This window comes from Alligator mississippiensis, chromosome 3 (assembly GCF_030867095.1).
Source record: "Alligator mississippiensis isolate rAllMis1 chromosome 3, rAllMis1, whole genome shotgun sequence".
Taxonomy (NCBI): Eukaryota; Metazoa; Chordata; order Crocodylia; family Alligatoridae; genus Alligator; species Alligator mississippiensis.
Window position 1 is genome coordinate 280502180 of NC_081826.1, and position 24497 is coordinate 280526676.

At 45.4% G+C, this 24497-nt stretch overlaps 1 protein-coding gene across 7 annotated transcripts in view; it reads left to right on the plus strand.

Moving 5' to 3' along the window:
- Nucleotides 1-24497, plus strand: part of ADAMTS12 (ADAM metallopeptidase with thrombospondin type 1 motif 12) — a 353569-nt gene that overhangs the window by 115767 nt on the left and 213305 nt on the right. For all 7 annotated transcript variants that reach the window (XR_002092999.2, XM_059725240.1, XM_059725239.1 and 4 more), the window contains one exon: nt 23514-23688. Coding sequence is in view for 6 of the 7 variants with exons in the window: in XM_059725240.1 (XP_059581223.1) it covers nt 23514-23688 (175 nt within the window). In the remaining variant the exon portion in view is untranslated. The remainder of the gene's footprint in view (nt 1-23513; nt 23689-24497) is intronic.

Here is a 24497-nt window from a genome sequence, read left to right on the forward strand (position 1 = left end):
AGATATATACACTGTAAAGTATTAGTGCTAGCACTAACACTTAGGGGACCCTATTCTTCAAGGTTTGTATTCTGCTTTTTTGTCCTTGGCTGGTAGTGATGGAGATCACATTCATGATGAAAACACATAGCTTGCAGTCAGGTATCATGGAGCTCAGTTTATATTTGAAGCCTTGATGTCATACAATGTCATAGGCAGGTGTAAAATCATAAAGACCATGCCTGTTTTCTGCCTCATTTCAAATCCATTTTCTATGTTGGATGTAAGGAATGCAACTTGGTCAGTGGTGCACCACTTTTTCCAAAATCCAGCTTGTTCTTTTGGGAGCTGGGGATCAATGATGTTCTCTATTCTGTTCAGGATTATGCACTCCATTAGTTTGTATGTAATGCAAAGTAGTGAGATAGGATAACAAAGAGCTGCTGACCTATAATCCAGTAAATTACCAGAGGATCTAATGACATCAGCTTTTCTCCAAATTTTTGGAAGTCTGTAACTTTCTAGGCATTTATACATGAATTTCTGAAGCCATCTTTTCATTGTGGTTTTGAACTTTATAACTAATTCTGGAAATATCTAGTTCTGCAGCCTTGCCGGTCTTGATTGCTTTCACTTTAACAGCTGTGTCAAACTCATCAGAGATGTGGGTGTTTAAAGTAAGGTTGCCAATGGATGACTTAAGTTGTTCATGAGTCAGATGTCTAATCATTTGTTGTGTTGCTTACCCCACAAGCATATCCCAGCCTACCTAAGAGTCACATTAGACCATTCCCTCACCTGTAAATGCCACCTTCAGAAGGTCTGCAGTAAAGACTATGCATGGGTAGCTGCCTTAAGTTTAGCCAGCATGACTTGGGGTGCAATCTTCCAAGTGCTCAGAACCACAGCACTCACAATGGTATATGCCCCCGCAGAGTATTGTGCTCCTGTATGGATCAGAAGTTGTCATGCTAAGAAGTTCAACATTGCACTTAACGGTTCACCAAGACTCATAACTGGCTGCACAACTTATACACACACCGATGTACTTCCTGTACTCTCAGGCATTAGACCAGGGATTGGCAACCCCCCCGGCATGTGTGCCAATTAGTGGGACACACATGTTTTCCCTGGCACATGAATGGGAGAAAGCATTCTGATGATTGTGTTCACCAATTTGTCTGTACCTATCTGCTGCTTGCATTATACTTGGTTGTGAACTGTTGGGGAAGGGACATGGTTCAGCAGTCCATTAAAATAGTTCTAATTTATGCTTGCTTTTAGATTAAAATCTCATCCTCTTCTCTGTAGTTTTTTGTTCCTGTTATTTTTGTTTTAACTTTCTTAGGAAAGTAGACTCTTTGGAGAATTAATTTCTTGCATCTCTGACATCTTCCCTTCCACAGTTTAGTGCCGTGTAAGCTTCAGAGTTGCTTTTTGAGGCAAAATACCCATCTACCATGCTAAATCCAGAAATATGCTGTGTCCCAACACACAGATCTACAACTTCTCATCCTGTTATCAGAGATCTTGGAGAGAATTTCTAAGGCAATGAAGTTTGGAACCAGTTTCATTATATTTATTTCCATGTGCACTAGACATAGTTTGGGGATTAATAAAGAAGAAAACAGTAATTTGAAGGAGTGATCCCCTCTGGTTATAAGGATTACCATGCAACTCTAAATTAGAAATATTTAAGAGGATTTTCCTAGAATAGAGCAGCTGCTACATTCTTCTAGCCTTTCAGACTGAGGGTTGCCTTTGGAAGAGCTAAGTAATTCCCTCCTGCCCCCCTCCTCCCCCTTCCCCCCCAAAGCCATGATGTTTGCTAAGTTATTTTTTTAGTCTCTAACGAACATAAAGTTTGCAAAAATCTTGTAATCTTGTTACTTTAGTTAAAGCAATACCCCTCAAGTGTAAAAGAAGTGAATATTTTTGTGTAAGAAACTGGCAACCATAGCTACAGGATGGAGCTTCCAATTCACAAATGGCATGCATGGAAGGGGGGAAAGGAGAGAGAGATTCTTAAAAGATAATGACTATTTACAGTATACTAAACTTTATAAAGGTGAATCAGCAAAGAAGGTTCTGTTTTGCTCTGCAAATTGAGCAATGATGGTCCACCTAGGCTTAATCTGATTGAGCAGTGGTAAAAAAAAAAAAAAGAGTATAAGCAACAGGGGATGATAGTTTTGACTCTACTGGATGAAACTTTTTTTTTTTTGTAAGACTGGAAACAGAGAATGAACAAAATGAAAGGCACTGGGACCTAATATGTGCTACAAGAGCCCATAGTTGGGACTTTGTGGTCAGAGGTATAGGGCTATTGGGGACTGGTCAGGGAAGCAGCTTCTCTATATGCTCCATGGGAGCTCCTGTAGATGTAAAATTATATAAAATATTGAACTGCCAAGCAGCTCCACAGCCAAATGACAATCATCTCCCTTCAGCATAGCTAGCTCCATAAAAAGCAATCCTATACCAAGAGAAAAACAGTAAGGCAGGCTCTTTTTCTAATACTAATGCAAATCTTCTAGGATGGCCATAAGCATAAAGAAAATGGAGCAGCTCTCAAAATAGAAGAATAATATCCAGTTCCTATAAAGGCTGCTGTCCTTGTTGCTAGATGCATAAGTGAAAAATTAATAGAAGAGGGAACAATGGCTTGAACAGGGAAGAAAGACATCTCTTCAAGTGAACGTGTTCTAATTGAGATGTCTTTAAAATATGTTTTCAACCTCTGTAGAACTTGAAATTCTGTAGATTAACATTACATTTCATGTAACCTAAAGAGAGGACCCAGGGGCACTTTCTGTAGGAAATACAAGTACAAAATTCAAAGCTCATCATGAAGCACAGTGGTGGATTAGGCCAGATGGTATCAATATTAGGTCGGCATTCCTTGATAAGAAGTCATTTACACCTGTGCACTGCATAGGTAGGAATGAAAACAGATCTGGTCCTGTGCAGATAAACAGGTGTCTTAACACGATGTTTGATGACAGTTATCTGGAGCAAGTAAGGTTAGACCAGCTGAGGCAGATCAAAGTCCTCAGCTTTGCCAGATGTCAGAAAAGGCCAGAGCTGTTCTGTCTTGGTTCCTATAGTAATTCATTAAGAGGAGTCATATATCTGTGTTGAGACCCCTTGTGTCAACTTTTTGTTAACTCTGCATGTATGTGTTGGGGGGGAGGGAGGGAGGGAGAGAGAGTGGGGGTTCAAATTTTCCATTTTCCAGCTCTGTTGTCATGACTGATTGTAGATTTTTTACAAGGAGATTTGAGTTAAATAACAGCAGTTTTACTGCAGCATCACTTTTTTCCTGGTGAAGGGCTAAGAAAAATAGTTTGCAAGTAACACATACAGGCAACTTTCCATGCAAGTTCATTTCAGAAATCTGAATCCACCATGCCATCAAAATTGCATCACCTTAGTGGACATAGGATCCCGTATCCCAGGGGCCTGTATCTGGGACGTGGCAGAGAGGATTCCTAAACTCTTCCAGCCCTCTGACTACTACCCCATGCTCCTCATCCATGTGGGAATGAATGACATGGCTCAGAGCAATCCTGGCCAGGTCATGAGTGACTACAGGGCTCTGGGGGTTGGGCTCAGAGGGTTGGGGATGCAGGTAGTTTTCTCCTCGATCCTTCCGGTTACAGGTCATGGATACAGGCGGGAGAGATGTATAAAAGAAGTCAACAGAAGACTCTGGCATTGGTGCCATCACAAAGGCTTTGGCTGCTTTGATCACAGTCCACACTTCAGAGAGAAAGGCAGAGGTTTGTGGGGAAGGGATGGCCTCCATCTCACTCCCATGGGAAAGAAGGTCTTCCCGGCCAGAATGGCTGACCTGCTTGACAAGGCCTTAAACTAAGATCGCTGGGGGATGGGCAGGCAATTACTAGTGCAAGCCCTGGAAGTGAGAACCACAGAATCAGCAGGTTAGGTAACACAAGGGAACTCACTCCTACCCCAGCCCAAGGACAGGACTCTAAGAGGACAGGGAAGCCCAGGGTTTCTGATGGCAGGCTTAGCTGCCTGTACACAAATGCCAGGAGCATGGGGAACAAACAGGAGGAACTAGCCCTTCTGTTACGCAGAAATGAATATGATTTCATAGGGATAATGGAGACCTGGTGGGATTCCACCTATGACTGGACCACAGGTATTGATGGCTACACCTTATGCCAGAGGGATCACGTTGCAAGGAAGGCAGGAGTGTAGCTCTCTATGTGAAGGAGCAGTATGCTTTTCTACAAGCAGAGATTGGCACTAAGGAGGGCAACTTGAGACCCTCTGGGTTAGAATACAGGGAGAACATGGTGAAGAGGATATAACTGTAGGAGTCTATTAGAGACCTCGTAACCAGGAGGATGAGCTTGACCAAGAATTCACTAGGGAACTGGCAGAGGCTGCACACTCTCGATGCATAGTCATCATGGGCGACTTTAACCACCCTGACATCTCGGGAAGAGCATTCAGCCAAATCCGATCAGTCACAAAGCTTCCTCACTTGCACCGATGAGCTCTATTTGACTCGAGAAGTCTACAAGCCAACAAGAGGTAAGGTGCTGCTGGATTGGTACTGGACAAAGGGGATGATGTAGTCAGTAAACTGAGGATCAAAGGGAAGCTTGGTGACAGTGATCATGAGTTGATCACTTTCTCTATCCAATACAAAGCTGGCAAATCAGTCAGCAATGAAGAAATCCCCGACTTTAAGAAAGCCAACTTTCACAAGCTCAGGAGGTTGGTTGTTGAGGCCCTGAGATACCATGATCTGACAGGAAGAGGAGTCTATAATGAGTGGTCAATCCTTAAGGATGTGATCCTAAAAGCACAAGGAAAGTCCATTTTGGCCCATAGGAAAAGTAGCAAAAGGGCTGGGAGATTCCCTTGGCTCGGTACGGAACTCATGAACCTCCTGAATCTGAAAAGAGAAGCTTATAAAGGATGGAAATTGGGAACTACCACTAGGGAGGACTAAGCAGAACTGGCCAGCACCTGTAGGGAGTGGATGAGAAAAGCCAAGGCTGAAATCAAACTCAAGTTAGCGATGGAAATCAAGGACAATAAAAAGTCCTTCTTCAAATATGTGGAAAGTCGGGATAAAAAAAAACCAAAGGCAACTTCGGACCTTTGCTAAACCAAATGGGGCAGCTGACAACCAACACCCAGGAAAAAGCCAATTTCCTCAACAGTTACTTTGCATTGGTTTTCCACTGGCCCAAGGGGATCACTCTGCCTGACAGGATGCAGGACTACCAGGGTAAGGGTGATCATATGCCTATAATTGGCAAAGATCTTGTAAGGGAACAGCTTGAGAGGCTGGACATCTACAAGTCAACTGGCCTGGGTAGAATGCACCCAAAAGTGCTAAAAGAGTTGGCTGACATCATAGCACGATCAATGGCAAGGATATTTGAGAACTTGCCCTTGGGAGAGGTTCCTGAAAATTGAAAGAGGGCCAATGTGATGCCTATCTTCAAGAAAGGAAGGAAGGAAGATCCAGGGAACTACAGGCTAATCAGTTTGACCTCAATCCCCGGAAAGATTTCATAGATTTCATAGATTTCATAGACATTAGGGCTGGAAGGGACCTCGGAAGATCATCGAGTCCAGCCCCCCGCCCAAAGGGCAGGACGTCAGCTGGGGTCATAGGATCCCAGCAAGATAAGCATCCAGTTTCATCTTGAAGGTGTTCAATGAAGGCGCTTGAACAACCTCCGGCGGCAGGCTGTTCCAGACCTTGGGGGCTCGGACAGTAAAGAAATTCTTCCTTATGTCCAGCCTGAAACGATCTTGTAGTAGTTTGTGACCATTCGACCTCGTCATCCCTTGGGGTGCTCTGGTGAACAAACGTTCCCCCAGATACTGGTGATCACCCTGATAAACTTGTAGGTGGCCATCAGATCACCCCTGAGCCTGCGCTTTTCCAGGCTAAAGAGCCCCAGGGCTCTCAGCCTGTCATCGTAGGGTCTGCTTCCCTGACCCCTGATCATGCGCGTGGCTCTTCTCGGGACTCTCTCAAGCTTCTCCACATCCTTTTTGAATTGTGGAGCCCAAAACTGGACGCAGTACTCCAGCTGCGGCCTCACTAAGGCCGAGTACAGGGGGAGAATGACGTCCCGGGATTTGCTTGAGAAGCATCTATGGATGCAAGCCAGCGTTTTGGTCGCTTTACTAGCCGCAGCATCGCATTGCAGGCTCATGTTCATCTTGTGGTCAATGATGACCCCCAAGTCTTTCCATGAAAGATCATGGGAAAAAAAAAAAAAATCAAAGGAACCATCAACAACAGGCTAATGGAAGGCAATATTCTGAGAGAGAACCAACATGGCTTCACTGTGGGTAGGCCTTGCCTGACCAACCTCCTTTCCTTCTATGACCAGGTGACGTATCACCTGGACAAAGGAGAAGAGGTTGATGTCATATATTTAGATTTTAAAAAAGCCTTTGACTTGGTCTCCCATGACATCCATTGGTCTCCCAAAAAATTGGGGAACTGTGGCCTCGACAACCTTATGGTCTGATGGCTGGGGAACCGGCTCCGTGCTCAAACCCAGAGTGTGATAGTCGATAGAACTGAGTCAACATGTTGCATGGTGACAAGTGGTGTCCCTCAGGGCTCAGTACTCGGACCAGTATTCTTTAATATGTTCATAAATTATCTGGATTTGGGTGTTGGAAACAGACTGGCTAAGTTTGCGGACAACACCAAATTATGGGGGAGTTGTGGTCACTCTAGAGGTTAGGCTGGCAATTCAGGCTGACCTGGACAGCCTCACAAGGTGGGCAGCTCAAAACCTGATGACATTCAACACACAGAAATGTAAGGTGCTCCACCTCAGGAGAAAAAAACCTGCATCATACTTATGGGCCTTGGCAGTGCTACACTCACTAGCACCATGACCGAAAGCGACTTGAGGGTCATGATTGACCACAAGATGAACATGAACCACCAATGCAATGCTGCAGCTGGCAAAGCAAATAAAACTCTGGCTTGCATCTACTGATGCATCTCAAGCAAGACCCAAAAAGTCATCCTCCTGCTTCACTCGGCGTTAGGGAGGCCGCAGCTGGAATACTGCATCCAATTCTGGGCTCGACACTTTAGAATGGATGTGGAGAAGCTTGAGAGAGTCCAGAGGAGAGCCACACGATTAGAGGTCAAGAGAACAGGCCTCATGAGGAAAGGCTGAGAGGCATGGGACTCTTCAGCCTGGAGAAGTGAAGGTTCTGGGGTGACTTGGTGGCAGCCTATAAGTATATAAGGGGTGTACATCAGGAACTAGGAGAACATCTGTTCAACAGGGCACCCCAAGGGAAGGCAAGTTCTAATGGTCACAGACTGCTGGAAGACCATTTTAGACTGGACATAAGGAAAAACTTCTTTACCGTCTGAGTCCCCAGAGTCTGGAATAGACTCCCCCCATAAGTGGTGCAAGCACCTACTCTGGATACCTTTAAGAAACACTTGGATGCTTATCTTGCTGGGGTGATCTGACCACAGCTGACTTCCTGCCCCTTGGGTGGGGGGCTAGCCCTGATCTTGCAGGATCCCTTCCGGCCATAATATCTATGACATGCTTTTTTTTCCCTTTCAATTTCATGTCTTAGGCCAATCAGCCAAATCAGTTCCAAATTCTATTGACTAAGCAGAGCTAGATCATTCAAGTCTATGGGGTGCTACCACTGGCATGTATCTTATCTCCCAGACTCTTTAACCTGGGGCTTCGGATACTCTCAAATCCATGGCAGGTATCATGTTTTTACCTTGAACTTCCCTTTGCCAATGTGAGATTTTCTGGATGTCCAGATTTTTTAAAATATGTTCTTCTTGGTTGGCGTCTCTGCATTTATGGTTCTTATCCAGGAGAGAATAATGGGAATAAACTAGCATATGTACAAGAATGGCCAAGGTAATAGGAAAGGGAAATTTAACAGTACTGACAGCCTTGAAATAAGAAATAGGAGCTTAATGGAAAGATAATTAAACCTGTGTTCTGATGAGTGATGATTATTAGCTCTCATTACTTATATACTACACAGATCACTTAGAATAGTACATTAAATAATAGAGGTAGTATGAGAGCTGTGTGTGGCATCAAGAAGTACCTCTATAAACTGGAAACAAATTTGTACCCTACTTGTACAAACTGCATTGGAAGGCACAGAAAGTACTACTCTGAGAGGAAATTAATAAGATCTGAACATTAATTTTTTTTCTATTTGTAACTTGGCTTTGGAACCATACAAGCATCCTTTTTTCCCCATTGGGAACTGGAAACTTTTAAAATATTGATTATACTTCAACTTCTAGTCTTCTCAGAGGAACTAGACATTTAGAGCTAACATTGCGGAGAAGATCCCTGAGCTCCTCTGGCCCACTGACCACTACCCTATGCTCCTTATCCATGTGGGCACAAATGACACAGCTTGGAGCAACCCCAGCCGGGTCATGAAGCGCTACAGGGATTTGGGAGTGGGGCTTAAGGGACTGGGGATACAGGTGGTGTTCTTATCGATCCTCCCAGTCTCAGGCTATGGGCTGAGGAGGGAGAGGAGGATCAAGGTAGTGAACCAAAGACTGTGGCGCTGGTGTCATCAGGAAGGCTTTGGCTTCTATGACCACAGTCCGCTCTTTGGTGAGAGAGGCAGTGAGCTGCTGGGAAGGGATGGCTTCCACCTCTCTCTGCTGGGGAGGAGGCTCTTCTCAGCCAGACTGGCTGACCTGCTCCACCGGGCTTTAAACTAAGCCCACTGGGGGATGCAGGGACTACTGCCACTGCTGGCCCGCTGAGCAACCCTTGCAAAGCCAGCAGGCCAAGGCACTTAAGACACTTTATACCCCTGCCCCAGCCTTGGAACGAACTGTATGCAAGGCAAGGGCCCCCAAAGGGACACTTGTGTGCCTGTACACAAATGCCAGGAGCTTAGGAAATAAACAGGAGGAACTTGTCCTCCTGCTAAACACAAATAAATATGTCATAGGAATAATGGAGACCTGGTGGGACTCCACCCATGACTAGGCCATGGATATAGACAGCTATACCCTGTACAGGAGAGATCAAGTGGACACAAGGGGTAAGGGTGTACCTCTCTATGTCAAGAAAGCTACACGTCCCTGCAAGCCAACATTGGTGCCCAGGGTGGTTGACTAGAGACCCTCTGGCTTAAAATCCATGGGGAACACGGTACAGGACACAATGGTGGGAGTCTACTAATGACCCCCTACCCAGGATCAAGACCTTGACCAGGAGTTCGCCAGGGAATTGGCTGAGGCCACACGCTCCCAGTGCATGGTTGCATTGGAGACTTCAACTACCCAGACATCTCTTGGGAAGAGCACTCGGCCAAATCTGAGTGGTCGCAAAGCTTTCTCTCATGCATGGACGAGCTCTATGTGATGCAGGAAATCTACGGGCCAATGAGAGGTAAAGTGCTGCTCAACCTGGTATTGGCAACCAGGAACAACCTAATCAGTGACCTAACGATCGAAGGGAAACTGGGTGACAGTGACCACGAGCTGATCACCTTCACCATCCACCATAAAGCTGGCAAGTCAGTCAGTAATACAGAAGTCCTCGACTTCAGGAAAGCTAACTTCGACAAGCTAAGGAGGCTTGCCGGTGAGGCCCTAAAGGGCCACAACCCAAAGGGGAGGGAAGGGGAGGGGAGTTCAGGATGAGTGGTTGCTCCTCGAGGGAGTAATCCTGGATGCACAAGCAAAGTCTATCCCATCTCAGAGGAAAGTCAGCAAAAGGGCACAGCAGCCCCCTTGGCTCTCCAGGGAACTAGTGAAACACCTGTGTCTTAAAAGAAGGACCTACAAAGGATGGAGGACTGGATCCACCTCCAAGGAGGAATACTCTGCACTGGTCCGGACCTGTAGGGAGCGAACCAGGAAAAAGCAAACGTGCTAACTGGGTATGTCACGGGCTGGGGCCCCCGGAGGTGGCCGTGATACCCCTAGGGTGCCTTGACCATGCCAATTCAGCCCAATGACCACCCTCTTTCTCGCCTGCCACATCTTGTTAGTAATAGTTATGAATAGGGAGGCTGCCCTCAAGTGTACATTGGGCATAGTCCTGCTGGACCCCACTGGAACCTGTGGGTTTTTGGACCTATCACCTGGACAAGGGAGAGGAGATTGATGTCATATCTTGACTTCAAAAAAGCCTTTGATCTGGTATTCCATAATTACCTCTTGGCAAAACTGGCCTTGGGTCCACCACGATCCACTGGCTGGGGACTTGGCTCTGTGGTTGGACCCAGAGGGTGGTGGTTGATGGAAGTCAATTGTCACGGTGCCCTGTGACCAGTGGGATCCCCCAAGACTCTATCCTTGGACCTATGTTGTTCAACATCTCCATTATTGATGTGGACATTGGAGTCAGAAGCAGACTGGCCACATTTTCCGATGATACCAAACTCTGGGGTAAAGCATCCATACCTGAGGACAGGAGGGCAATCCAAGCTGACCTTCAGGCTCAGGAAACAGGCAGATGAGAACCTGATGGTGTTTAATAACACCGAAAAATGCAAGGTTCTCCACCTTGGGAGGAAAAACCTGCAGCATCCTTATAGGCTCAGCAGTGCTACGCTGGCTAGTAATATGGATGAAAGGGACTTGGAGGGCATGATTGACCACAAGATGAATATGAGCCTTTAATGTGATGGTGCGGCTAGTAAAGTGAGCAAAATGCTGGTTTGCATTCATAGATGCTTCCCAAGCAAATCCCAGGACATCATTCTCTCCTTATACTCAGCCTTGGTGAGGCTGCAGCTGGAGTACTGCATCCAGTTTTGGGCTCCACAATTCAAAAAAGGATGTGGAGAAGCTTGAGAGAGTCCAGAGAAGAGCCATGCGCATGATCAGAGGTCAGGAAAACAGACCTTATGACGACAGGCTGAGAGCTATGGGACTCTTTAGCCTGGAAAAGCGCAGGCTCAGGGGCGATGGTGTTTATCAGGGGTGTTCACCAGGATCTGGGGGAACGATTGTTCACCAGACCATCCCAAGGGATGACTGACTGCTAGTGCCCTCTCCTTAGCAGTTTCAGCCCTTAAAGGAGCAGGCAGCTTAGTGCCCTGCGACAGGGTACTTTGTGTCAGTTTTTCACCAGTCCCATGGGACGCACCTGCCCACTATGGGACAGGGAGGCCTGGGTGAGGGAGATTCCTTACCCTCCATCAAAGCTGACCTCATGAAGGAACACCTTGAGAGGTTGGATACCTTCAAGTCAGCTGGCCCTGACAGTTTACACCCCAAGGTACTCAAGGAACTGGCAAGCATCATAGCTCAGCACCTGGTATGGATCTTCGAGTACTCCTGGCGCTCTGGTGAAGTGCCCGAAGATTGGAAGAAAGCCAGTGTGGTGCCTATCTTCAAGAAAGGGAGGAAAGTGGATCTGGCAAACTACAGGCCCATCAGCCTGACCTCTATCCCAGGGAAGGTCTTAGAAAAGATTATCAAAGAGGCCATTCTTAATGGACTGGCTGATGCCAATATCCTGAGGGATAGTTAGCACGGGTTTGTTGCAGGTAGGTCTTGCTTGACCAATCTCATTTCCTTTTACAACCAAGTAACTTATCACCTGGACAAGGGAGAAGAGATTGATGTCATATATCTTGACTTTAAAAAAGCCTTTGAACTGGTATCCCATGATCACCTCTTGGCAAAACTGGCTAACTGTGGCCTTGGCCTCACCACGATCCTCTGGCTGGCGAATTGGCTCCGTGGTAGGACCCAGAGGGTGGTGGTTGATGGAAGTCAATCGTCGTGGTGCTCTGTGACTAGTGGGGTCCCTCAAGGCTCTGCCCTAGGGCCTATACTATTTAACATCTTCATTAATGATGTAGACATTGGTGTCAGAAGCAGACTGGCCAAGCTTGCTGACAACACCAAACTCTGGGGTAAAGCATCCACACCTGAGGACAGGAGGGTGATTCAAGCAGACCTTGACAGGCTCAGGAAATGGGTGGATGAGAACCTGATGCTGTCTAACACCAAAAAATGCAAGGTTCCCCACCTTGGGAGGAAAAACCTGCAGCATGCTTATAGGCTCGGCAGTGCTACGCTGGCTAGTGCTAGGGACAAAAAGGACTTGGGGGTCAGGATCGACCACAAGATGAACATGAGCCTTCAATGTGATGCTGCAGCTATAAAGTGAGAAAAACCCTGGCTTGCATCTATAGATTCTTCTCAAGCAAATCCCAGGACGTCATTCTCCCGTTGTACTTGGCCTTGGTGAGGCCACAGCTGGAGTACTGCATACGGTTTTGGGCCCCACAATTCAAAAAGGATGTGGAGAAGTTTGAGAGTGCAAAGGAGAGCCATGCGCATGATTAGAGGTCAGGAAAACAGACCTTATGATGAGAAGCTGAGAGCTATGGGACTCTTCAGCCTGGAAAAGCGCAGGCTCAGGGGTGATCTGGTGGTCACCTACAAGTTTATCAGAGGTGCTCATCAGGATCTGGGGGAACGTTTGTTCATCAGAGCACCCCAACGGATGACAAGATCAAATGGTCACAAACTCTTCCTTGACCATTTCAGGCTAGACATAAGGAAGAACTTCTTTACTGTCCAAGCCCCCAAGGTCTGGAATAGACTGCCGCTGCAGGTAGCTCAAGCACCTACTTTGAATGCCTTCAGCAGACATTTGGATGCTTATCTTGCTGGGAACCTATGATCCCTGCTGACTTCCTGCTCCTCGGGCAGGGGGCTGGATTTGGTGATCTTCTGAGGTCCCTTCTAGCCCTAGTGTCTATGAATCTATGAAAAGATTACTGCCACCTGATATATATGCAATAGGATTAAAATTGTAATATTCTTGTTGATTTAGCCTGCTTATATTTCCTAACAATACATATATTAATTGCATGACAAAAGACATGATTTATAAACTACTTGTGTACAGAAAGGACTGTATACAAGGACTAAAAACAAGTAATTCTTTGTTTTTTGTACCTTGTTTATTCAGTGCTACAGGTTAAACAGGATTGTGATCTTGGGTGAAAATCATATTGTCTCCATCTTCTAATCCATTAAAGATGACATGATTTAGATACAAACACTGCAATGTTTGAATGTCTGGTTTTAAAGGAAATATGAATGCCTGCTTGGATAATTATAGAATTTATGGAAGTGAGATTTAAGGGGCTTTCTAGCTGAAATCTTTCTCTTTCAACATATCTCATTTATTTACTCTGTTATTGAGATAAAAGCATTCATTCTTGCCAAACCATTTGTAATTTACAGAATGCTGATGTGTCACTAGTGACAGTTGAGCTAGTGATCTGGTAAAACTTGCAAGTGGTTTGGATTATCCTTTGGCAGTTCAGATGTTATGTGAAATAAACAGGCCCCTTGAGGCTGCACAGTTGGCAGAAAATTTCACAAAAGCAGCTTATCTTTCATGATGACCAACACTTCTTCCAGCCACAGTAGGAATATAATGGGAACTGCTTTTCTCATGGCATGTGGCCATTCTGGTTCTTCTTAGGGCTGAAAGTGGAAATAAAATAATTTTTAGAAATGTTAAAAGTACCTCAGTTCTAAAAATGGGTGAAAGCTGAGGCAGCTTCAGTTTTTTTTTTTCCAAGAAATGTCTGTGCATCCCTACTTTACACAAATAGAGCACATACACACAAAAAAGCCATTTTTTCTATCTCCTGCTTTGTCTGCACAGACAGTACTGCTGCTTCCGATAATGAAACTGATGCAGGAAATAATGGATTCTAGAAGATGAGGAAACAGTAAGTTTGTGCGTCTGTCTTGGTTATATCTGCTGCAGCAGTAACCATGCCCCTGACAGTAGACTTTCAGACCACAGTGGAGCTCTTGAGGTATTTTTGTTTGCCACAAAAGTGGTAAGACTTTTTTTTTTGGGGGGGGGTGGGGAGGGGGGAGTGGGACAGGGGACAAAATATGTATGGAGATGATTTTTATCATGTATGTACAATATCTCACTTAAGGATCAGAAGATTGGACAAGCTTCCAAAACCTTTGCCCTGTTATATGTAGGCGCACCTTATCTTTGTTCCTACTTAATATGGTGTCACTGAAGGTTCATGAAAACTTGTATACTCTCTCTCTCTCTCTCTCTCTATATATATATATCTTTATCTATATATATCTTTTTTACTTAGCCAAAAAGGTGCATATCTATCCAGACTAACACAACTGACTTATATCTCTGCTCAGGAAGTTAGAGCCACGGAGGGGCTGATATGCAGGAGTATGGTATGTTGTCTTATAGACACTAGGAAGAGAGAGTTATCAAGTTATGTGCACTTCTTTGTAAACATGTCTGTGTTCAGTCAGGCAATGCTTTTTATTCTCCTCCCGTTTGTATTCTGCATAAATGTTATAGCATGAAAATGTCAAATGTCAACACTATTCTGCTCACTGGAAAGAATAAAAATAGTAGTTACACACTTCATAAAATGCAAGGAAGTTTCTTTTGCTCTGTGCTGCAATGATTATGGTCTCAGCTAGATTTCCATCTGTTTCAAAAAATCCCAGAGCATACAGTTCAAGTGCAGACAGACAAGTAATAAACCACTTGCTGCCATGAAGAAAATAACAGTCAACATTTTTCAAACAAGTCCAATAAGCCGGTAGCAATTTAGAATCCTTGAGTATTTGCTATGGAACAAAGCATTTTTGTGATAGCAGCCACATCTCACAAGACATCTTTTTCTTTGCCTAAACCATGGTAGTGTGAATGTAGTACATGCTTCTGAATCCTTCTGCAGTAGCTCGGCAGTAGCTCAGTTTCATCCCAGTCCTTTTTTTTAATTGCAGCTGTACTAACCTCTAAGTGTGAGTAGAGTACAACTACTGCTGGCTTTGAATCTGCAAAATATCAGAAAATGGGAGAAGGCATCGCCTGAGAATCGCTGTGACTTCAGAACACTGTAAATTCCAAAGTGGTGAAGAAACGGGAACCCTTGCACGAGATCTCAGGTTCAATAACTGAAAGTAAATAACCAGAGTGCCCAAGAGGCAGGGTTTGAAATGAAACTCTGGTCTCCCAGCTCCTCGTGCAAACACTGTCCTGTAGAGGAGACACACTCGGACTAAGGTTATATACCGTTGTGCTATCATGAAAACACTCAGGTCCAGTGCAGCCTAACACGTTACAAGCAATAATTTACCATTATTTCACAGTGTATCAGTCAGGTTTTGAAGCCCAATTTTGGGGTCTTAAAAAATCAAACTCGACTTATATGCTGTGCCACATCAAAAAAGTCAGGCATGGGGCTGGGCTCGGTGCTTGGCTGGCCCAGCCCCATCCCCTTCAAGTGTTATATACAAGTGTTATATAACAAAAAGCATTATGTATAGGAAAATACTGTTTTTTCCCCTGTACCTGCGGGATGATGGGATATCTTGGACTGATTCATCATTGCTACCTTTTAGAAGTAGGTTCACGTCTGAGATACTCTATAGCTTGACTGAGGCTTTTGATTTCTTGGGCTTCTCTTCTTTGAGAGGGAAAGAGAAGCTATCCTTTGGGGAAGATAGCCAAGAAAAATATAAGCAGTAGTGCACATTCTAAGCATAAAAAAATCATGAGATAAATTGAGCATATATTTGAGGCTCTTCTTGTCTGATTTCTGCACCTTGTCTTTGGCATTCACATCACTGAAGATACTCTTTACAACTGTGAAATTTTAGATTCCTTTTATGGAAGCTGAGCTTTCTTTCAGTCTCAGAATTCCTAGATTTGAAATTCTAAGAATAAAAACTCTATCCTTCATTTAGATCAGAACAGTCCCATGCACTAGTACAGGTTGGGGACTGAATGGCTAAGCAGCAACTCAACAGAAAAGAATCTGGTGGTTACAGTGGAAAATAAGCTGATAATGAACCAACAGCCTGGCCTTGTTGCAAAGAAGGCTAATGGCGTACTGGGCTGCATTAGTAGGAGCATTGCCAGCACATTGATGCCACAATGAACATGGGCTGACAGAGTGGGGACATGGTCAGGAAGGCCAACCATACCTTGTCATGCATCCACAGATGCATCTCAAGCAGGTCCATGGAGGTGATCCTCCCCCTCTATGTGGCACTGGTCAGGCCGCAGTTGGAGTACTGCGTCAAGTTCTGGGTGCCGCACTTCAGGAGGGATGTGGACAACATGGAGAGGGTCCAAAGGAGGGCCACCCGCATGATTGGGGTCAGCAGGGCAGGCCCTACGAGGAGACCTGAACCTGTTCAGCCTCCAAAAGAGAAGGCTGAGAAGGGATCTAGTGGCAGTCTACAAATTAGTCAAGGGGACCAGCAGGCATTGGGAGAGTCCCTGTTCCCCCGAGCACTCCCGAGAGTTACAAGAAACAACAAACACAAGCTAGTGGAGGGTAGCTTCAGACTAGACATTAGGAGGTGCTATTTCACTGTCAGGGCGGCTAGGACCTGGAACCAACTTCCAAGAAAAGTGGTGCTGGCTCCTACCCTGGCGGTCTTTAAAAAAAGGCTGGACGAACATCTGGCCAGGGTCGTTTGACCCCAGTACTCTCTCCTGCCACGGCAGGGGTTTGGACTAGATGATCTCCTCAGGTCCATTCTGACCCTACCAACAATGAAACTATGAAACATTGAGAAAAGATTTTCAGCACTGGTGAGGCCACATCTGGAGTAGCATGTCCTGTTTTGGGCTCCGCAATACAGAAAGGATGTGGACGGACAAATTAGAGACAGTCCAGCAGAAGGCAACAAAAATGGTGAGGTGCCTGGTGCATGTGACTTATGAGGAGATGCTGAGGGAAGTGGGATTATTAAGTCTGGAGAAGGAAAGACTGAGAGGGGATTTAATAGCAGCCTTCAAGTAGCTCGAGGTGGGTACCAAAGAGGATGGAGCTAGACTATTCTTAGCTACCATCTGCTATTTATCTGGTGGCAGATGACAGAATAAGGAGCAATGGTCTCAAGTTGCAGAAAGGGAAGTTTAGGTTAGATATTAGGAAAAAAATTATCATGAGAAGGCTAGTGAAGCACTGGAACAGGTTACTCAGAGAGGTTGTGGAATCTCCATCCGTGGAGGCTTTCAACACCTGGTTAAACAAAGCTTTGGCTGGGACGATATGTTGGGGATGGTCCTGCTTTGAGCAGGTGGTTGGACTAGATGACCTCCTGAAGTCCCTTTCAATCCTAATTTTCTATGTTTCCATGATTCTATGACTTTTACTCTTCAGGAGAAGACCTCTTGTCTGTATAGGAGATTGCTTTCTTAGTGATTTGGCATGCTAAAATGAACTTCTGCAAGAAGAAAAAACTGGCACAGATTCCCCACCTTTGGCCCACATGCACAATGAATATAAGTCCTGCCCATTACCTCTTGTTCCACAAACAACCAAGCTCAACAGTTAGATAGTGAAGACAGCTAAGACTCCTTGTTCCAGAAGGCTGTGAAGACAGAGACTCCATCAGGCAACCATTTGCTAGCTCCTAAGCAATCTTTGCTGCTAGTTGGTGTGTTTGAGGGAGTGACAGATGAAAGCTAAAGCTCAGGATATCCTTAAGTCTATGACAGGTGATAACTGAAATGGTAAGATGGGATGGATCACTCTATACCTGTCCTGTGATTATAACCTTCCCCTAAATCATCTGCTGTTTGCCTGGGACAGAGTACTGTGGTAGATGGACATTTACTCTCATTTAGTATAGCTGTTCTTTTAGTATGTTTTATCATGTGTAAAGGTCCTTTTGATCTGACTTTATAAAACTTGGGTTGATTTTCATGGCTTCAGGACTAATGTTGGTTGGAGCTGGGGCTGGAGGCATGCCATTACAGATATGCCTACTCTTTAAGGGTTGCCTAGCCTTATTTCTTGGTAGGTAAGATGCAGGATCAGATGCAACACCCAGTGATCAGCCATGCTGCTTCACAATAGGCATGGTGGTTATTCCAATGCTATCCAAAATTGCAAAGGGACAAAAGACTGGGGGGGGGCAGCATTTAAGCCCACTGAGTCCCATCCCCTGTCTTGCAGGCAACAGTGTGTCCAGAAGGGTACAGTAGACCCCAGATTTACATGAGTATTGCATTCTAGGGGAATTTCATGTAAGCTGAATTCACCTAAGTCAGGATGATTTCCCCATAGGAAATAAGAGAATAGTGAGGGGTTGAGTACCCTAGACGTACCTTAGTCGTAGCTTAATTTCCCCTTTTCTCAGCAGAATCGCCTTTAGGAGGCGCGTCTAGCGTCTCACCTATGCATCTTGAGATGCCGCTACCACAATAGCGGCACAGCTCCGCTTGATTCTGCCTGTAAATCTTGTGAGGTGTTCGCATATATATGCGAATCTCACGAGCGTTTGTGTATATACATGAATGATGCACATCTTGAGGGGCATTTTCCAGTTTGGACCCTAATTAAAAATTGCATAAATGAGACGTGTGTAAGTCAGAATCACGTAAATCAGGGGTCTACTGTACATAACATTGTTCACTCTGCACTGCCCCAGCAAGCCACAAGCAAAGGGCAGCATGTACAATGTCCTGGCACTGCAATGCTAGAGGTTTTGAAAGGGTAATTTATGATTAGATGATCATGAAGGTCCTAGGAAAAGGATCACATCCCAAGGGAAAGTGACAAGGGTGCCAACAGAGGACAGTTAAAGACATATCCCGGTGGCGCTTGCCAATCTGATTTGGGGGTGCAGTTGGGGGTGGGGTGTGGGGGAGATATTTTCCTAGCTCCTGCAGATAACCAGCATTTGTTCTATAGCATGGATTTGTCCTGATTTCAGCTAAATCAAAAATATCCCAGATAAAATCAAAGTAGCCAAAGCTTTGGAGGCATCAGTAAAAGACTGCACTCTGGGAGGATTATGTGGTTGGAATTGTTTGTTTTGATGGGTTCACATTGAAAGTGTTTTTTGGATGAGTTTTTTGTTCTGGTTGGAAAAGAGTTAATGGTCTGATTGCAGAGGGCCTGTGCCATCTGGCTGGTGCTAGAGGGGACCCTTTCCTGAGAACCATGGCTCTTGAGAAGTTGGGGGAGGAGATATAAGCAGGGCTGCTGGAAAGTGTACAGGCATGTGCATGAGTGGCTGCCAGCATGTGGCCTGCTGGAGTTACCTGAAGCCCTGTGGTGTGAAGCCACAGAGAGTGGAGACAGAGGGAGCCTGCCCTGTGGGGACTGCAGCTGGAAAGGATGGAGTGGTGGAACAGAGGCAATCTGCTGAGGGCCTGCAGAGAAGACGAAACCTCTGAGGATAAGGGGGAGTTTAGCAACAGAGATGGTGATAATTCCTGTCTGTCACTCAGCCAGGGACTGAGAAGTAAGCACTGGCTGGGCTTGAGAGTAAAGTGCTAGATGGTTGTGGGCTTTGAACTTTTATTTTTATGCTCTGTTTTTCCCTAGTTCTATTGTAGTGTTTTTCCCTAATTATTAAAGTTGGTCTTTTTATCATTACTGTTATTCCTAAATTTGTCTATCATTTAACTGGGTATGTCCCCACAGGGTGAGTTTACGCCTTCACTGCCTTGGCCGACTCGCAGTCCCATCACACATTCCTTCTCAGCGCATGGTGTTGCCAATGGTTTGTGCCAGGACAGACTTTACGCTATTTCAATCAATTCGTCAGTTCTTCAGATAACCTTGCACAGTGGGAAGCAAATCCCCCCCCCCCCCAACAAAAAACCCCCCCAGCATGTACCAAGAGTGCACTGCAAAGTCTAGTGTTGTCTTGCCAGCTCCTAGGCATTCCTATTCATTCGACTCATGCTTGCGTGATAACTTTATCTGTTCTGAATGCAGATTTAGTGCTAGGATTCATGTTCTTTACTCATGCCTGCCAGCCTCCCATCTCCAAAGCACCCTAGAGATTTACAATGCATAATGTTGAGCAAAACATGTTTGTATTAATCTTTAAAAATGAGAGACTTGACTCGTTTTCTTTATTAAAAAAAAAAAAGATAATAAAATAAACCTACTTCATTAAACCTTTGTGAACCCAAGTCCTTGTCCAGAATCTGTAAAATCTCCCTAGGTCATGAGAAGAGTACTAATGTATTTAAATTTCAGGACCTTTTAAAATAAGACCTACCTTCATATTTTTTACCTCCCTTTGTAATGAAAATGGGACCAGAGGGAAGGATTTCTGCATTAGATGAATTAATAATAAAAAGAGCAAAAGATCAGGGGTAATGGGATTTAATTCACTTCTAATCAACTCTTTTTGGAAAATGCACAAGGAGAAGTGGTCCATGAATAGTTGAACTCTTGTCCCACAAGCCAAGGTATGAATTTATACAAGGATATTAAGGGACAGATTGGTAGTTGCACTGGAGACGGTACAGAAGGGGAGTATGGAAAGCTGAACCTAGCGGCAGGACTCATGGGGCATGTCCAACAAGCATGTACATGCATTTCCCTGGGGACAAATAGCAGTGGCACATAGTTGTGCCACTGCTACTTGTTTCTGGGAAAAGCCCCTGCACGCATGCCCTGGCATGTGGCAATTTGCCCAGGTGGGATAAGAGAGGTTGGAGCCAGCACCTGGGCTGGCCCCAGCAGCCTTACCTGGGGTTCTGGGGGCCTCCCGAGGCTGCAGTAGTGGCGATCTGGGTGTGCAGAACCTAGCCAGCAGCTGGAGCGTGGCTCTGGCCAGCCAGGCTCCAGTTTTGGGGATTTGGCTTGGTGTCAGAACTGTCTCCTGGGCAGTAGAGTTCAGGGGCTGGAAAGTCTGTCCACACAGAACAGGAAGGTAGGGAAGAGGACACTGCATCTGTTTATCTGTGGAGAGTGGCCACACATTAATGGAACACGAGCTCAGTAACATGGATTAGAGATAAACCTGCCCTGAAGTGGCGTATGTTTAAGCCACCTAAAGTGTACTTAATGCTAGTTTCAGGTGTTAATGAGCAGACAAACTAGGGGTTAAGAGCTTCAGCAACCACCTAAAATTAATGTGTAACAAGGCCTAAATTACTACTTCCATCTCCCAGAGACTCTTACACACCTGGAATCATGGAACATAAATGACTTCAAACATTGCAAAACTCAAGATTAGGGACTCAATTTGCATGATCAACCTGGTAAATTGGTCCCATCTCAAACAGTGCTGCTAAGTCTTGTCTTGTTTATGAGGATCATTCCAAATTGCTATTACCCACTTATGTAGAAGATGTGCTTCGAGGGTGACCAGCTGTGGACTGGTCCTGTGCCCATCCTAGCTTGTAAAAGCCAGCCAGGGGAGACTAGGTCTACTACTGGCAGGGGTTGTCAACACCTCCCTTTGGGAGGGCCGGGAACCAAATACTTTTAAGTTCACAGTTGCCTGGCCCTAGCTCAGGAGCCCTCATTTGATGCTGGCTCCTTATACAGTTATCACCCTTGTCTCACTGCAGCCACATGCACCACCTCATTTTTTTAAACCATTTTTTTTAGATACCAGGATTTCACAGTATCTGATTTTTGCTCTGTGCTGAAAATATGCAGCACCGAGAACCTTTTCACATGTCATGTGTGTTTTGCAGCATCTCAAAAGCCTTTGAGGTGCCATAAGTGCATTTGCATGTTCATCTGGACATGCCCATGCGGTCTGTACTGGGTGGACTGAAGGGCTGAGAAAACTTATGGAACATGACTGATTATCCTTTTAAAATTGCTTCTCCCTCCCCTTTGCTGTGGTCAGAGGCTTTTTTTTTAGAAACTTCTCCACTGTAGCAGCACCAGGAGGGGAAAAGGCACTTCCCTCTGCTGGAACCTAGCTCTTGTGGGGTGGTGGGAGTGGAGGGAGGTGAGCTGCGAGGGGCCCCCAATCCTCTTCTTGTCCAGGGCCTGAAAAAGTCGTAATCCACCTCTGCATCTATATCTGTTTAGCTGAATGCAGAGTGTGTACAGTCCTGTTAATTTTTTTGTAACCTTTTTTTAAAGTGCCACAGTCTGACGGGTAGGGGTGTGTGAAATGGGCCATATTCTATTCTGATTTGGATACAGCCTGAATCAGGGACAGTAATTCAATTCAATTCGTTGATTTGGATCACTGTCCCCAATTCAATTCGGCTGAATCCAAATCTGAAGATTTGATTCTGATTCGGAGAATCAGCGATCGGGCAATTAGACATAGCTTTAAATGTTTTTCTATATACCTTGAGGTACCAGGCATGGCTTATGAATGCTACAATGGTGGGGTGGATGGAGTGTCCCACAGGAGTGTGTGGGGGGCCCCCGCATGCTTGATGCTTCCAGTCCACTTCCACGCCCGCTGCCGAGTGTACAGAGGCTCCTCCCCCACACTCCCCCCCCCCGCCGGCTCAGCAGTTGGCCATGGGGGGACCCCAGGTGCCCCCCCCCGACCCAGGAGGCACCAGTCACTGAGCTGGGAGGGCATGGGGGGACCCCCCAGCATGAACCCTGGCAGACCTGGAAGTGGACTGGAAGTGTTTCTGGTCGACTTCCAGGTTTGCTGCCAAGTTTCTGGTCATTCTGATCATCTGTGCCCCTAGTCTTGCTTCTTTTCCAGCAAAGAAAACAATTTCCCTGTTTAAAACATGCAACTGAATTTTGGGGGGCTGGTTTTGGGAGAGAAGGTGCATGTAGTATGTTAGTAAATACAGTATTCTTCCCCATTACAAGATAATTTCCATTACAAGAGTTTTCTAGTGCAGTGTTTGGTACCTAGTGCACATGTAGCACAGTGGCACTGCAGGTAGGTCACAAGGGTACCTGTAGAGTGTGATGGGGGGACTGGGGGGGATGCAGTAGCTTCTCCCTGAATGTTTCACAGTGCCAGTCAGCATTTGGATGGATGCATGCTGGCTTCTGAAAAGGAAACAGCAGGAACACCTTAATGCACTGCTGCTGATGCACTAAATAACTCTGCCGAGTGTGAGGTAATTGGCAGCCAGAAAAGTTTATTATCCCAGTTACATCTGTGATGGAGCTGTGAGGGGTAAGGTGCCTGTACTATGGTTTGCATCCATCTGAGGGATCCAGTGGCAGGTGGTGGTTGAAGGTGTAAGAATACTGGCCTTTTAAATGGCTGACACGAATGCACCTATGTTAGTTAGAGAGAGCTGTCTGTTGGCTGATATTTGAGTGATTAACTTTTTCAGACATCAGCAGAGCTGCTAAGCCTTTGTCACAATGAAGAGGAGCACAGCTTATTAGAAAAGAGGTTATTCAAATAATACTGTACTTGTTAGGAGATTTTCTCTGCTTGTAGCCTGAAGCAGAGCAGAACTATGACTGGGCACCTGTTAAAGCACTGTTTTCTACTTCTGTTGTCCTCAAGGGATGAGTTCCTAATCAAGTGCCTATAAAAGATTTTACATTCCCTTTCTGCTTGTTGTGTCACAAAGGTAGAAAAAAATTGGATTTATTAAGCAAAATCTAACAGAACAAATGCACGCAGCTATTGTTTCCTATGCATGATGCAATAGATATGATTGGCTTATCAGAAAAATCCTGAGGTGGTGACATGAAGGAACTGAACATATCTTGTTTGTAGTTGACTTACACTGCAGCAAAAGTACAGTAGAAATTAATGGTTATATTATTATTTTCAGACGGGATATTTCCACCTGCCACGTGAGGACTACTTCATTGAGCCTGTTCAAAAGTATCCAGTGACAGAAGGAACACCTCACCTACACATCATCTATAGAGCACATGTCCCTCAAAATGCTGAAAGGCAGAGACGGGAGGCCGTATTGGAAAAGGAAGGAGCTTGTGGATTGAACGGTATGACTTTTGTCAAAGCTTTCTCCTTGCTTGTTTTCTGCATTTTTTAATAATCTTGGTTCCCAAATCTTTACCCCTTCATTTTCAAATGTCAGGTCTTTATAAGTATAGAAGTTGAGTATTAGAAGTATGAGGCATTCACCAGAGACATACTGAGGCAGGACAGTTTTGTGGCCCTGGGTTTCTGGTGCGTTTCATGTCATTTCAACATTACCTCCATTTAAAGATTAAAGCTTGTGAGTATCACTGATACATTCTGAATGGAGACCTGATATCTTCATGCCAAGTGGAAGAAAATCAACCCAGCAGGTAGAGAACCACCCACTTGGAATTCCCTATAGCACCGGTGCTCAACATCTGCCCACTGGGCCAGATGAGTGGCTTAGGGCCAGTCCACAGTCTGATCAGACCCCATGTGCCAGGATTGGGTCTACACACCCCAACTGGGAATACCTAGCCTTGGCTGTCCCCTCCATGCTGGGATTGGGTTCTGAGGCCCCACACCAGCCCTGCATGCTGGGATTGGGCCCTACACACCTGACTTAGCATGCAGGGCTATGGCTCTTGGGAAGCTCCACAGGATGGTACCATGGCAGGGGCCAGAACTGGCCTGCAGGCCTTGGGTTGAGTACCCCCGCCCTGTAACAGTGTGATTATGGTGAGTTCAGATCCTCTCTGAAAGAGTTGGTATTGAACCGCATTCCCATTCAGGGTTACTATCCTAACCACTGAGATGCTGGGTAAAAGGAGAGTAGGTGGTGGTATCACTTTCTCCATTTTGTGAATCTAGTCAGTAAGCAAATATTACG